At 43.0% G+C, this 16,398-nt stretch overlaps 1 protein-coding gene across 1 annotated transcript in view; it reads left to right on the top strand.

Annotated features, from left to right (window-relative positions):
- Nucleotides 1-15,250, top strand: part of LOC144697813 (uncharacterized) — a 55,087-nt gene extending 39,837 nt beyond the window's left edge. The window contains exons 5-7 of the mRNA XM_078570067.1: nucleotides 11,092-11,180; nucleotides 13,065-13,227; nucleotides 15,140-15,250. Of these exons, the coding sequence (XP_078426193.1) occupies nucleotides 11,092-11,180; nucleotides 13,065-13,227; nucleotides 15,140-15,250 (363 nt within the window). The remainder of the gene's footprint in view (nucleotides 1-11,091; nucleotides 11,181-13,064; nucleotides 13,228-15,139) is intronic.
- The last annotated feature ends 1,148 nt before the right edge of the window (nucleotides 15,251-16,398 follow it).

Below are 16,398 nucleotides of genomic sequence, written 5' to 3'. Positions count from 1 at the left end.
CATGCACCTGCTGGCCTTGCCCTTCAAGATGGTATGTCAAGGTTTGGGAGGTGCTGTTGAAGGTGGAAATGCTACCACTAAGCCAAAGACTTGTAGTTTGTAGGTAACAATGACAACATGACAGAAGCAACTATTTGTGAAAGTGAGGATTTCACCCAAATATACTAGAATGAAGCAGACAAATGCTTGGGTGAAAAGACAGATTATGCTCAGGAGGAACATAATGAAGCATAAGATGAAAGGAAAGCAGTCAATGAAAGAATATATGAGACGAACACTGAGACCTTTTGCTGGGTTTGCAATATCAATGTAATTAAAAGTTTTCTATTTAGTACATTACACATTAAACCAGTATGTCATGCCTCAAATGTCCAATGAATGACAAGTGGTAGACAAGTGACAGATGGAATTTAATACAGAGGAGTGTAAGACAATGCATTTTGGCAGAAGGAATAGGAAGAGGCAACGTAGACTTAATGGCACAGTTCTAAAAACTCTGCCAGGTCATGGGGACCTGGAGGTGCATGTGCATAGATCATTGGAGGTGGCAGGACGTATTGAGGGAGTGGTTAGCAAAGCATATAGGATCTTGGGCTTCATAAAATAGAAGCATTGAGTATAAAAGCAGCGAATCTCTGCTAAACCGTCATGGGCCACAACTAGAGTATTGTGTCTAGTTCTGGTCACAGACTTTAGGGAGGATGTGGGAGTTCATGAGAGGGTGCAGAGGAGATTGATGAGAACGGTTCCAGGTATGAGGGATTTTAGCTACAGATTAGGTTGGAGAAGCTGGGGTTGTTCCCCTTAGAGTAAATGAGATTGATATCTATATGTCTTAGTTCTGATGAAGGGTCATACAGACTCGAAACGTCAACTGTATCCCTCTCCGCAGATGCTGTCAGGCCTGCTGAGTTTTTCCAGGTATTTTTGTTTTTGTTCTAGATTTCCAGCATCTGCAGTATTTTGCCTTTTTCTTAGAGATTGAGAGGAGATTTGATTGAGGTGTACAATATTGAGAGGAGATTGGATTGAGGTATACAATATTATGACGGGTTTGGAAAAGGTAGAAAGGAAAAACTGTTCCCATTGGCTGATAGTACAAGGACCAAGGGACACAGATTTAAGGTTTTGGGCAAGAGATGCAGGGGGAATGTGAGGAAGGAATTTTTAAAACAGTGACTGGTAATGACCTGGAACTCACTGCCCATGAGGGTGGTGGTAGCAGAGATATTTAATGACTTCAAAACGAATTTGGATGGATACAATAAACTGGGCTACGGGGATAGAGTGGAGAATGGGATTGACTGGTTGATGGGCTGAATAGCTTCTTTCTATGCTGAAAATGACTCCCAAGGGAATTCTCCCAAGGATCCTGGCCAATATGTATCCCTCAATCAATTTCACTAAAAAAGGAAATTAGATGGGCACTTGAAGGAAATAAACTTGGCGGACTGCTGGGATAGTGCAAAGGAATGGAACTAACTGGATTGCTTCACGGAGAGTCGGCATTGATTCAATGGGCTGAATGACTCCATGATAATAACTTGGAACCTGGAAAAGAGCAGGGTGAGAGATGGAAATTTTCAGACAGGAAATCCAGAAGCATGGGTTTCTGCAGATCCTGCTGAAATTAATGGCCAAAATCAAAAGATTCCCTTGATGAAAGCAAAATACTGCGGATGCTGGAAATCTGAAATAAAAACTAAAAATGCTGGAAAAGCTCAGCAGGTCTGGCAGCATCTGAGGAGAGAGAAACAGAGTTAACGTTTTGAGCTCTGAAGAAGAGTCAAAAGATTTCATGCCCGATAACCAACCAGATTGACAGGCTGCCTATCTGTCAGATGGAAAGCAACCATCGAGTGGATGTGAGGTGCATTCAACATCACTGGGTGGGAAAAGACAGTCAGACATCATGAGGAGGTGAATGAGACATCATTGGGGCTGTAGGGTGGTTGAGGAGGATCAGACATTGTGAACCCAGAGAGTGGTGAGGGAAAAATAATGGGATTCATTGCCCATTGAGCACTGGCCATTTCATTCATAAACCGCCATTTCCTGCAATTAAGCATTGTAAAGACAGAAACCATTGTCTTTGGCCCTGTCACAATTTCCATTTCTTTGACACTACCCCTCCCAAGACCATTTGGGCAGAACCATCACAACAACAGAATCCAACTTGACCCTTAGCTGAGCTTCCAATCCCACACCCTCTCCATCACAAAGGCTGCCTTCTTCCATCTCCATTAATATTATCTGGCTCCATCCCTACCTCAGTCCATCTGCTGATGATATGCTGGTTCACATCTTTCTCCAGATTCTATCCCAATGCTGTCCTGGGCTAGGCTGCTCATTCTTGACCATCAATAAACTTTATTTAATCCAAAACGCTGCTGCATATCCTTTCCTGCATTAAGTCTGCCTTCTATCAACCTACATTGTCTCCCAGTCTACCAATGCCTCTAATATATCCTCCCCAGCGGGGCCATTTACATCAAGAGAGTGTGAGAGAAGCGGGGTCATTTACAGTGAGACAGTGTGAGAGAAACAGTGTGGTCATTTACAGTGAGACAGTGTGAGAGAAACAGTGTGGTCATTTACAGTGAGAGAGTGTGAGAGAAACAGCATGGCTATTTACAAGGAGAGAGTGTGAGAGAAACAGCATGGTTATTTACAGGGAGAGAGTGTGAGAGAAACAGGGTGGTCATTTATAGGGAGCGAGTGCAGAGGAGCGGGGCCTTTAACAGTGAGAGAGTGAGAGAAGAGTGTGAGACCATTAAAGAGCGCGAGATGGAAAAGAGTGCGGAGAGCAACTGATTGGTGAGTAGGATTGGTGAGTATTTCTAGTCTTTAAAGTAAAAGTAAGGTCTTTAGCTTGTGTTTAGATTCTAGTCTTTTTTTCTCTTAAAGATAGCTTGTTAAGTAAAAGATCGATACTGGTGTGTAAAAAAATTATTATAATAAAGTGTAAAGAGTAGGGATACTAGCGTAATTAATTAATAAATTGAATAAAATATTATAGCAATGGCAGGACGGGTGATATGTTGTTGCTGCAGCACGTGGGAACTGCTGGACACCAATGTGATCCAGAGTGAACACATCTGCACCAAGTGTTTGCAGCTTGAGGAACTTCGGACCCAAGTTAAGAAGCTAGAGTCTGAGCTGCAGACATTGCGCCACATCAGGGAGGGGGAAAGTTACCTGGACACTTTGCTCCAGGAGGCGGTCACACCCCTCAGATTAGGTCATTCAAATTTGGTCTGTGATCAGGGACAGGAGGGTGTGACTGGAGGTGAAGCAGGTTTGGGGACCCTGGGGGCAACATTTGAGGAGCCTCATCCCCTGGAATTGTCCAACAGTTATGAGGTTCTTGCAAGCTGTGTAGATGAGAGCGGGGACAGCAGTGAGGATGAGCGAACTGACCATGGATGACCATGGGGGAAGGAAATAGGAACATAGTAGTGGTAGGGACAGTATAGTTGGGGAGATAGATACTGTTCTCTGCAACTGTGAGCTTGAATCCCAAAGGCTGTGTTGCCTGCCCAGTGTCAGGGTTAAGGGCATTGCCTCAGGGCTAGAGAGGAACTTGGAGTGGGAAGGGAGGGATCCAGTTGTCGTCGTCCATGTTGGTACCAACGACATTGATAGGATTAGGAAGGAGGTTCAGCTGAAAGAGTTTGAACAGTTATGAGCTAAATTAAAAAGCAGAACCTCCAAGGTAATAATCTCAGGATTACTATCTGAGCCACGGGCAAATTGGCATAGGCTAAATAAAGTCAAGGAGTTAAATGCATGGCTCAGAGATTGGTGTGGGAGGAATGAGTTTCAGTTCATGGGGCACTGGCACCAGTGCTGGGGTAGAAGGGAGCTTTTCCAGTGGGACAGGCTTCACTTGAACCATGCTGGGACCAGTGTCCTGCTGAATCAAATAACTAGAGGGATTTAAACTAAATAGAGGGGGGGAGGGTTCTGGAAAGGGGGTACATAGGCTTACAAAGCAAAAGGATATGGCAGCATTGCAGGGCAGCTGTTTAGTTAATGATAGCCAGAGTGTGACAGGAAGAGACAAAGTGTACAAACATAAAAAAAGCAGCAAATAGGGCCAAAAGGGGAAAAAATGGTAAAAAGGCAAAATTAATGGCTCTTTACTTAAATGCACGTAGTATTCGGAACAAAATAAATGAATTAACGGCACAAATAGAGGTTAATGGATATGACCTTACAGCCACAACAGAGACATGGTTATGAGGAGATCAAAGCTGGGAACTAAATATTCAGGGTTATGTGACTTTTCGAAAGGACAGGTAGGAAGGAAAGGGTGGTGAGGTAGCTTTGTTAGTATGAGATGGAATAAATACGATAGCAAGAAATGATCTTAGATCGGAAGATGTAGAATCCATATGGATGGAGGTAGGAAATAACAAAGGGAAGAAGACACTGGTGGGAATGGTCTATAGGCCCCCTGACAGTAGCTATCCAGTAGGACAGAGTGACTAAATCAGGAGATAATGAGGGCATGTAAAAAAGGCAGTACACTAATCATGGGTGACTTTAATCTTCTTGTAGATTGGGAAAATCAAATTGGCAAAGGTAGACATGAGCAAGAATTCATAGGGTGTATTCGGGACAGTTTCCAAGAACAATATGTTTGAATCCAAACAAGGATCAGACTATTTTGGATCTGGTAATGTGGAATGAGGCAGGTTTAATAAATGATCTCAGAGTAAAGGATCCCCTAGGAAACAGTGACCATAATATGGTAGAATTTAGCATTCAGTTTGAGAGTGAGAAACTTGGGTCAGAAACAGCTGTGTTAAACTTAAATAATGGTAATTACAATGGAATGAGGGCAGAGTTGGCTGGAGTGGACTGGGAAAGCAGTTTAGCAGAAAAAACGGTTGATGCACAACGGCAGGCGTTTGAGAAAATAGTTCATGACTCACAACAAAGATATATCCCAATGAGGAAGAAAGATTCAAGGAAGGGGATAAACCAACCATGGTTAACCAAGCAAGTTAAGGACAGTATCAAATTGAAAGAAAAATCATACAATGCGGCAAAGATTAATGGTAATCCAGAGGATTGGGAAAGTTTTAAAAACCATCAAAGGAATACCAAAAAAAAGAGGGAGAAAGTAAACTTTGAGGGTAAACCAACAAATAATATAAAAACAGACAGTGAGAGCTTCTTTAAACATATAAAAAGGAATAAAGAGGCCAAAGTGAACACAGGCACCTTAGAGAATGAGGCTGGGGAAATGATAATGCGGAACCAGGAAATGGCAGATGAGTTGAATAAATACTTTGCTTCAGTCTTCATAGTAGAAGATACTAAGAGCATTCCAAAAATACTGAATAATCAAGGGGCAAAAGTTGGTGGGGGGGGAGGAAATAAATATAACAACTATCACAGAGAAAAACTATGAGGGAAACTATTGGGGCTAAAGGCTGATAAGCCCCCTGGTCCTGATGGGTAATATCCTAGGATATTAAAGAAAGTAGCTACAGAGATAGTGGACACACTGGTAGTAATCTTCCAAGAGTCCTGAGATTCTGAAAAGTCCCAGAGGAATGGAGAACGACCAATGTAACACCCTTATTCAAAAAGGGAGGGGGACAAAAAACAGGTAACTATAGAACAGTTAGCTTAACATTTGTCATTGGGAAAGTGTTGGAGTCTATTATAAAGAATGTAATAGCAGAGCATTTAGCAATACATAATCCAATCAAGCAGAGTCAGCATGGCTTCATGAAGGTGAAATAATGCCTAACAAATTTATTAGAATTCTTTGAGGAGGTAACAAGCAGGGTGGATAAAGGGAAACCCGTAGATGTAATACATCTGTATTTCAAAAAGGCATTCCATAAGGCACCACACATAAGCTACTTAATAAGAGAAGAACCCATGGTGTTGGCGGTAGTATATTAGCATGGATAGAGGATTGGCTAACTAATAGAAGACAGAGAGTTGGGATAAGGGAGGCATTTTCATTTTTGGGATGGCAACCTGTAACTAGTGGAGTGCCACAGGGATCAGCGCTGGGGCCTCAATTAGTTACAATATATATTAATGACATGATAAGGGAAATGAATGTACTATCGGCAAATTTGAGGATGACACAAAAATAGGTGGGAAGGCAAGTGGTGATGACACAAGGAGTCTACAGAGAGATATAGACAGGTTAAGTGAGTGGGTAAAAACTTGGCAGATGGAATATAATGTGGGACAGTGTGAGGTTATGCACTTTGGCAGGAAGAATAGAGGAGCTGAATATTATTTAAATGGAGAAAGACTGCAGAAGGCTGCAGCACAGAGGGATTTGGGAGTCCTTCTGCATGAATCCCAAAAGGTTAACATACAAATTCAACGGGTAATAGGGAAGGCAAACGGAATGTTGGCCTTTATTTCAAAAGGAATGGAGTATAACAATAGGGAGTCTTGCTAAAACCAAAGAAGGCACTGGTTAGACCACACCTAGAATATTGTGAACAGTTTTGGTCTCCTTATGTAACGAAAGATGTACTGGCATTGGAGGCAGTCCAGAGAAGGTTCATTAAGTTGATCCTGGGTATGGAGGGATTTTCTTATGAGGAGAGTTTGAATAGGTTGGGCCTCTACTCATTGGAGTTTAGAAGAATGAGAGGCAACCTTATTGAAATATACAAGATTCTTAGGGGGCTTGACAGGGTAGATGCTGAGAGATTGTTTCTCCTTGTGGGAGAGTCTAAGACCAGAGGGCATAATCTCAGAATAAGGGGGCACCCATGTAAAACAGAGATGAGGAGGAATTTCTTCTCTCAGAGGATAGTCAATCTGTGAAATTCTTTACTGCAGAGGGCTGTAGAGGCTGGGTTGTTAAGTATATTCAAGGCTGAGATAAACAGATTTTTAATTAGTAAGGGAATCAAGGGTTATGGGGAAAAGGCAGGAAAGTGGAGTTGAGGATTATCAGATCAGCCATGATCTCATTGAATGGCGGAGCAGATTCGATGGACCGAGTGGCCTACTTCTGCTCCTACTTCTTTTGGTCTCCAGTCTATATCCCTCTTAGAACTCTGCATTTCTCCAAATTTGGCCTTTTGCATTTCCCACACTCATTTTGTCTCGACTGGCAGCTATGCCCTGGAATTACCTCACTAAACCTCTCTGCCTCTCCTCTACACATCCCTCTCCTCCTTAAAGACTCTCAAAACTGTTGCTTTGACAAGGCTTCTTGTTACAACCTTTGTTGAAGTTGACCTCCTGAAGGGCAATAGGCTCAGGGCCAATAGTGCAGCACAATAAAATGGAAAAGGTAAGCCAAAATAAATGTGGAAGAAAGAAAACACAAACTTGCATTGATAAAGCACCTTTCATGGCTTCAGGGTGTATGGTGGTGCTTTACAGCAGATGAAGTATTTTTGGAAGTGTAGTCACTGTTTTAATGTAGGAAATGCTACAGCTAATTTGCTCATGGAAAGATTCCATGAACAGCAATGAGATAATGGCCAGATAATCTGCCTCACGATGTTGATTGAAGGATAAGTGTTAGAATGCTGGGGGAACTCCCCCTCTCTTCAAATAGCATTATGGGATCTCTTACAGCCACCTGAGAGGGCAGATGGGGACCTCGGTTTAATGTCTCATCAAGACATTAGGAAGTGGCACTAATCCTACAAAAGAAAATAAAGAATTTATATTGCATATTTCACACCCTCATGAAATCCCAAATCAGTTTACGTCCAATAAATTATTTTTGTAATGTAGTAATTACTATAATTTAGGGAAATGCAACAGCCAATTTGTGCACAGAAAGCTCCCACAAATAGCAATGAGATAAATGACCAAATAACCTGTGGTTAGTAATGTTGGCTTGGGGAGAAATATTGCCAGGATATCAGAAGATTTTCCGCACTCTTCATTGAATAATGTTAAGAGATCTTTACATCCACTCGAGAAGGCAGATGGTGCTTTGTTTTAGTCTCATCCAAAGGATGTCAATTCCAACAGTGCAGTACTCCCTCAACACTGCACTGAAATGTCAGCCTAGATTATGAGCTCAACTGTCTGGGGTCGAGTTTGAAACCACGATGTACTGTTTCAGAGGTGAGGGTGCCACATTGAGCAAAGGTCTGTAACTGTAACAGAGGCTATTACTGGGATTCCACATTTGGTAAAAGAAGTTTAGTAATGTGAACAGTGTTCAAGAAGTGCAAAACATAGGAAATCATGAGTCAGAAGACTAGTCTGTAATTTCTTCGAGGACACAATTAGATTGTGAATTTAATGTTTAACATTCAAGTACAAAGCAGCTAAATGTCGATAGAGGGGGAAAGACAGGAGAGTATAAGCTGAGTGAGTAAGCCCAGATTCCTAAGGCAGAATTTTCTGCTCCTGCCAGCTGCAGGAATCGTGTTGGGCAGGGGCACTTAATTTGGTGGGAGGCAAAAAGATCTGTTTCCCAACGGCAGAATAAACAGTTGGAATTTTGTTCTCCTGACTTTAAAGGTGGGTTAAAAGTGAGTTGAGCTTCCCGGCTAAAACACTTACGGGGATTGTATTTGCATGCATTAGCATCTCGTGCATGCTTATTAAAATGCCACCTCACTGGAATTAAGTTCACCCTCCAAATTAAATTTCCCTGCCAGAGAATTCTGAGCAAGAATTTAGAATGTCCAGTTTTTTGACCGTATATAACTGGTGTGCACCTGGCACATTTCACCTCTTCCATGACTTTGAGGTCCATAGATGTTGCTTTCTCCTTCTTGGGGACCTCGCATAACTTCATTCATATCAAGTGCTGTTAGCTGGCAAACACTGCACCGAGGCTGGACAAGGGAGACAGGCAAAGGCCAGAAGGGGGACGTGGGTAGGGTGGAAGGGTGGAGCAAAGGCTGGTCGGGGAAGGCAGGCTTACAGGGGAAGGGTGGGGGAAGAGTGTCCAGGGAAATGGGATGGGGGGGAGTGTCTAAGAGGGCAAGGACAGTGGGGTCCTGGGGGGTGACCTCAGGGTACTGGTGATAGGAGGGTACAGTCACAGTCAGAGGAAGGAGTGGGTTGCCATAGTATGGCAGGTCCAGGGTGAGCGTCTGATAGGTGAGGGTCTCATTGGTTGGGTCACAGAGCGGGTCAAGACAGATGGCTTGGGTACGGGAGGGTCAGGGTTGGCATGGGGATGGTAATGGGTGCCAACTGTGCAGGGAGGAAAGGCATGTGGAGGTGAATCATGATAGGGTCTAGGGTAATGGGAGGAGGTTCAAGGGTGATGGAGGGGAGAGGAATGGTGATATTGGGTGGGTTTATGGTGATGGGGAGAAGTTGCTGGGCAACAGGGAGAGGGTAGAAGGTGGTGGAGCGGGTTTGAAAGGTGATGTGTGGCATTTTTCAAAACTGACCTTGACCACACAGTCAGTCAGGAAGTGAGATTCTTGGAGGTAGGAAGGGGGTCCTTTTGGGTGGGTGGAATTCAAGGTCAGCACAAGTGGCCGACTAAAGGGAGACCCTAATAATTATGAGACAACTGGCTGTCAAAGATGGTCAATGTGTTCTCCTCTTTATGGTGAAGCCCACACAGCAGCAGGTTTGTTCCCAATTCATGATTCTCATAACATCAAGATCCCAACAAGGTGTGGAGCTGTTGGTCATTCTGTGCCATTTTCCATTGGCTGCAGTCAGAGGCAGGAATGAAGGGAGGGAGGGAGTGGATGTATCCAAGGGGCACAGCTGGTGGAGGGCAATCTACTCATGACTCAACCTCCAACCTCCCGATGAATGGTCATGGCTGACAAGGGATCATGTGGCTAGTCTTTCTATGCTGCCATGGCAATGGTCGCTCTATAGAGTCTAGAGGGTGGTGGAGACAAATAGAAAAGTGTCCGCATGAGGCTTCTTCCACATGGCTCTCATGACTCTGGCCAAAGAGCAATGTCTCCATACGCATTCATGTATGAACGGGAGGAACACCCATCTCTGGTCCTCCAGGATTTCCTTTAACTGAAAGGGTTGAGGTGAGTGGGGATGTCAGATGGAGGCCAGGTGAAGGACATAGCACTGGCCTTCTGGCTTTGAGATGGAGGGAAACCTATAAAGGATATGTTCACTTAAAGTATTACTTCAATTTGTTCACACATCCACTGAGACGTCAATGATGCAGGCTGCAGGCAACCCTGTCTTGGTAATGCCTCTTATTCAGATGAGGAGAAGGAGGGTCCATTGCCAGTCAGCACAGGGCCATGAGGAGCAAGGGCCTGAGCAACAAGAGGCAACGGGGCCTCTATAAGGTCAAGATGCTGGTGAACATGGACCACTGCAACAGTGAGCTTTGGTCCAACCATGGGTGTATTGTCAGAGGCGCTCTTATCTAGAGATGAGCGAAAGGCATTGCTGGGGTGCCCTCATATGTCCCGGGATGTGGTTGCTCACATCTGTGAGCTTCTCCAGTATGAGCTGCAGCTGCAAGGACTCTGGAGGAGTAATGTGGATCTCCTGACCTGCAGTGAGTTAGTGTCTGTTCAGGTTTAAGGTGACCCCATAAGGTAATGGCGGGCGGGGGGCAGGGGGGGTTTGTCGGTGTGAGTGAATTCCTGCACCCCACCCTCCCCTCACCACAAGATTCACTGAGCTCCACGTGGATGCATAATTAATGAGCTGAAAGCAGAAGATCATGTCTGTTCACCTGCCCCGCTGCCCAGTGGGAATCACACTGACTTTCCCCCGCCGTCTCTGGACTTAGTCTCCAGAATGGAAAATTCACCCCAAATGGGAACCCTAATGCCACATAATTAGCTTATGAAGTTTTTGGGTCACTACTTGGGCTGCCAGCGGATTGGTCACCCCATACCTTTGCCATTCTGCAGTAAAATCAGAAGTATATTCACAAAGACCCTACTTTCTAACTCAGAGGGTTTTACTGAAAAACAATTCTGGCTGAAGGTCCCCCTTCAACCACCTTCACTAGAGAAAGCGATAAGAAATTGAAAAAGGGAAGGAAAAAAGAATTGTCATAAATAGTATCAATTGCATATATCATAGTGTTAATGAGATGGTACAATGTAAGTATAACATTGCACAATGTAATCAAAATATGACTTATTTTTTACATCATTTGGATTGAAGATACAATCGCTTCTACGTAAGAATCAAGCATTTCAAGTCATGCCCCACATTGTGCAATTGGAGGTTTGCCAAGCTGCAGTCTATCAACAGTAAGTGGCAAGTTTGTAGAGACACAACAGAACATATTTAATAATGTATTTATCAATTTTAATGATGTATTTACTCCTTTGTTATCAATTTTTTTGTGAGAGCGAAGTTTAAAAATGGGTATAACAGCCAAGAATGACATGTGACCAGTTGGCATTCTATGATGAGGCTTTCAACAAGCTTAAGGAGCGGAGAATTTCCTACTAATTACCTGCAAATTATTTGTCAAAAAATCTGCAACAATGATCTCAGAATTGTCAATTGTCCCTCTGATGGCTGAGGGATTTTATCCACTAGCTCAGCCATAGTGACTAGGAGAGTTCCAGCTATGTTTGGGATAAATTAGCTAACATCATTCAGGGTTTCAGTAAAGTGCTACAACTGGCTTGGGAGGGTGAGGTGGCCAGGCTCCCACTCCTGATGGCCATCCAATGAACCCAATTTGAAACTTGGTGTAGATAGTCTTAGCTGTTGCCCAATCCCCTAAACAAAGTTGAATAGATTGCCAATATTCGCACCCACAGTTATGCTAAATATTGACCATTTGAGTGAGGCACCAGAGGATGACTGATAGCTGTGGAGCAATTTCAAATCTATAATCCAATCACAGCTTCCAGATTGTAGTCATAAACTGTCCTTAATGTTCCACTATACATAACTGTAACATCTTTGCCACATATATATGGTCATATTATTATTATGAAAGGTTGAGTAATAATACTGGCGTAAACACACAAGGTCTTGGACCCTCTTCCTCCATCTATTTTATGGCTTTCCTTCATTAGAATATCTTGATTTATTGCAGATGGTAGTAAAGGGGTTATGGCTGGAAAAATCTATGCATTTGGCAAACCATCAATGTCAGAACCATGCTTCTGTACTACATCATGGCCTGTATGTACTTTAGTCACCATCTCCCTCCCACTGACGTTTATAGTTTCCTTTATCTGATGGAGTTTTAGAATGAATTATGCCCTGCTGAGGGTTTAAGTGGGTTGGGCTATTTGATGTTGGCTAAATCATGAGACTGGTCAAATTGCAGGGGTGGAAATTTCCCCCGTCGGCGGGTTATGCGGGGCTAGGCGGGGGTGGACGCGAACCTGAATGGCGCCCCCGATCGGAGCAGCGCCACCATTTTACGTAGGTGGGCCAATTAAGGCCCGCCCAGCATGACGCACACCTAGAAGTCTGAGCGCTCCCTGTGTGGGTGGCGGCGGGTGGGGTGGGGGGGGTGGGGGGGTGGTGGGGGTGGTGGGGGGGGGGGGGGGGCGGGATTCCCTGAGTTGGGGCTGCTTCAGGGAGATTAAGTTTGGAATGAAAGTTTTTATTAAGGACAGAGAAAAATTATTTAGACATGTCCCCTCATATGACAGCATCACATGAGCTGGGACATGTTTATCAAATGTTTGAAATTTTTTAATTTAATTACTAAACCCTTCATGGAACCTCATCCCGCCCATGAATGAGGTTTCATGAAAAATGTGAAGATCGCCTGGGCTCTTTGCCTGCCCGCCAACCTTAAGGTTGGACGGGCAGCATTCTTAACCACTTTAATTACTTTCTTAATGGCCTTAATAGGCCTTTGACAGTTTGGTGGGCATGCAGCTGACTCGTCTGTGCGCCCGACGCACTGAAAATCTAAATGACGTGCGGTGACATTGGGACTCCCGCCCGATATCACCGTGCGTCATTTTATGCTTCGGCAAGCAGGCCCCGCCCCCGCTCGCCAACCCGAAAATTCTTCTCCAGGTTTATTTTAGTGTCTATAGACACAGTAAAATGCTATGTTTTTCTTTATTGTTTCCAACCTATTCTTGGAGAGGCAAAGGGGCTGAGACTCAAACATGTAATTGAAGTATTCAACAAATGCTTTCTATTCTCTTTAGATATGAAGCCAAAACAATGGTAGTGCGTAAAGGCCACCATCCTGAAGCTTGCTATTTTGTACTCACTGGTAAACTAGTCGCTACATCGAGTGATAGCTGTTCAGAAAATCAAAATCACCTCACTGAAGTTCTGAATGAAATTCAGGAGGGCGATTTGTTTGGGGTAAGATTCTTTGCGCTGAACACCTACCTGTGTCTTATGAAAAATGGTATGTCTGCACTACTTCTATTGCCATGTTTTTGTCACACTTTCTGTGCCAATTCTTTCTCACTATAAATTTAAAAGTTCACACTTATAATAGATCTTGCCTGTGTAAACGTACTACTCAATTGCACAATCTGGTCACTAAGCTCTACCAAGTCAGTGTGAAGGTTTTCTGAAGGTATTTTCACACAACTGTTCTTCAGTAATTGGAATTAATCCAAAATAAAGGCCAAACAAATTGTAAAAGTCAAGGAAGTACATATTTAAAATAAATTGATGACATTAACTTACATTTATTTTGTGTATTTTAATGTTTAATTAAAGGTCTTAGTTGAAGACCTCAGTGCTTAGACTTGGTATTTTTGCTCTAAACTTGGATTTGCTAACTAAGCATGTACAACATAAATATCTTGCCAAAATGCAGCAAAACGTGTTTGTTAGTTGTACTACTAGGATATTGTTCTTTAACTTCTAACACTCAGGGGCTTTGCTTCGAATAATTTTGCAAAACCATAAGCTTCATTAATGTAAAATTTATAATGAGTATGCAATTACAATGGGAAAACTTGAAATGGGTAGTTTCCATTATAAATGTGGAATAGGAATTTATAAAAGGAACATTAAAAAGGGCAAAATACATGAATTTATAATGGACCCTGTGTTATTTCTGCATTGTCTGGTCCAATTATTCTTTGACCTCTAATCCCGCTTGAGGTGAAGTTTACACTTTGGGTGGAAGTTAATGCTTGTGGCAGTGAGCCCATTCATCGGCTGGAGAGCTAGTGGCAATCCTGCCACAGCTATTCCGCACCCCTGACCTAATTTAGTGCCACTAAGGCACTTTCCTGGTCAGAGTTGGAATCCTTGCTGGCCACAGGAGGATTTTCCCACCCCAAGAGCTGTTGGCCAATCAGAGGCAGCACTGGCAGTACTCTCCAGCACTTGCAGCACCACTGGGAGTGGTGGCCACTGTTGGCACTGCAGTAGGCGTGAGCAGAGGATTATTGTTGGAGCCCCAGGAGTAAGGTTAATGGGCTGGGTTTGTCAGGGCCTCCCTGTCTACCCCAGCAAGTTGGGGGAGGGGGAATGTATTTAGAGCAGGCAGGGGTCTTTATATGTGGGCTGCCCATACCTCTGGCGGGTATCTCAGTTGGACATGGGCTGACCAAGTAAAAGGGGCACACCTCCTGGACACACAGGCACCTGCCAGGATTTACCAGGTCAAAAAGCAGTAGTGGTGGGATGAGGCCCTTAAGTGGCCCTTAAGTGGAAAGATAATCCTTGAACCTTCCCGCCATGGTCTTAATCGGGGTGAGTTGAGAAGGTGATGGGGTGTCCACCCTGCATGTTCCTGCCAAATTAAACAGCCCCCCCCTGCCCCCCCTGCCCGTCTCTGGGGAAGAATGAAATTCCTTGCTTTGTCTTGAATCTCTACGTGCATTACCATGGAAAAATCAACTGCAGGTCGAGTACCCTTTATCCGAAACTCTCGGGGCTGATTGCATTTTGGATTTCAGAAAATTTTGGTTTTCGGACACTGTGTGTGCCAAGGCCTATTTACATCACAATGGCTTAAACCTAGGCTAGCTAGTGTCTAAAGTAAATAAAGTGGCTAGAAAATTAAGATGTACAACTGAAAAGAAAGGTTGGGTGTGATTTGCAAGGTTTGTGTCAGCTTGGGTCACAGACTTCCCCCACTAAAGGTCGATGAGGTCCAAAAACATTGAGGTTTTTGGATATGTTCAGTTTCTGGATTTACAGATAAAGGATACTCGACCTGTTGTGTTTTTTGTTAAAAACAAGAACATTTTAAAACTTATCAATGTCATAGCTGAAGGTTTAGGCCTTTTGTAAATTTTTTATTTTTCAGGATGCTGCACTTTTAACCAACACAAAACGGCCTGCTACTATTTTATGCAAGACTAATGCAGAACTCTTGCTGATAAACAAGGAGGTGTGTGCTAGAATTGGTGAGCTATAGTTACCAAGGCCTGGCAACGATGTAAAAACATTATATCACTGTCAGTATCCAATCTTATTGAGCTATTGAAGCATTTGCAACTAAAAATATACTCCATACCTGAAGCTGACCATAAAGATATCTGATGTTCTTGCAGCTCATTAGACAGGAGATATGTTCTGGTTTCTTGGAGACCTCTAACAACAAACGTAAATAATTACTGACTAAAAATAACACACACACCAGTCTTTAAAGAAACCTGTGTGTTATCCACAGCGTCTATTTTTATAAGGTATAATGACTGTGGAATTTTTCAGTGCCAACTACAAATTATTTCTCAATTAAACATGCACCAATGATCTTGCAAATAGTAATCCTTCAGTAAGAATGCCATGAAAAACAATAAATAGCTAACGTCGGAGGTGCAGGATTACAAGAAAATATTTTCCCATTCTATTTATGTAGATACATAAAGGATAACAATTCTCTGAGCTTTACCTGCTCCATGGCCATAACGTTGGTGGAAATACAATGGAAATTCCGTCTATGTACTGAAACAGGATTTGGGACACGCTTTTGATAAAATTGAGGTGGCAGCACAGGAGAAGGTCCATGGAAATCCTTCCTTAGCATATGATTCCAATAACTTGTACTCCAGATTGGCCAAATCATTAGAAAAGTGATAATCTAGCTTGGCGGCATATAATCACTGCCACAAAACCATCCTGTAACGCGGGGGCCATCTTCTTATACTTGCTTACTCTGGATTTCAAATTCCAAAGAAGGTGTGGCAGATCTAGTTTTCAATCTGATGAAAGTGATGCTTGGATTTGCTTGATTGGTCATTGATACTAATAGCTTACTATATTTGTACAATTTCCACTTTAGATTTGTGAGATTCTCTAAATGCAGCACATTTGAATCTATTATCAAAGCACATTAAGACACCATGATGTAGAATTGCAAATAACAGCCAAAAGTGAACAATCAAAGAAAAGTAAACAACAACCAAACAGACCGCATTAAGAATCATAAAGGACCACAGCTAGTCCATAAGACAACGAATGAGATTAATAGTACGAATAGAAGTTAAACCATATTAACATTTACTAAATACCCCTCTTTCATCATTCTTTATTTTCAATTCTCAGGATTTTGAATCTATATTG

This window comes from Cetorhinus maximus, chromosome 1 (genome assembly GCF_964194155.1).
Source record: "Cetorhinus maximus chromosome 1, sCetMax3.hap1.1, whole genome shotgun sequence".
NCBI lineage: Eukaryota > Metazoa > Chordata > Chondrichthyes > Lamniformes > Cetorhinidae > Cetorhinus > Cetorhinus maximus.
Note: the sequence above shows the minus strand (reverse complement) of the source record. Positions and strands in the feature narration are given on the sequence as shown.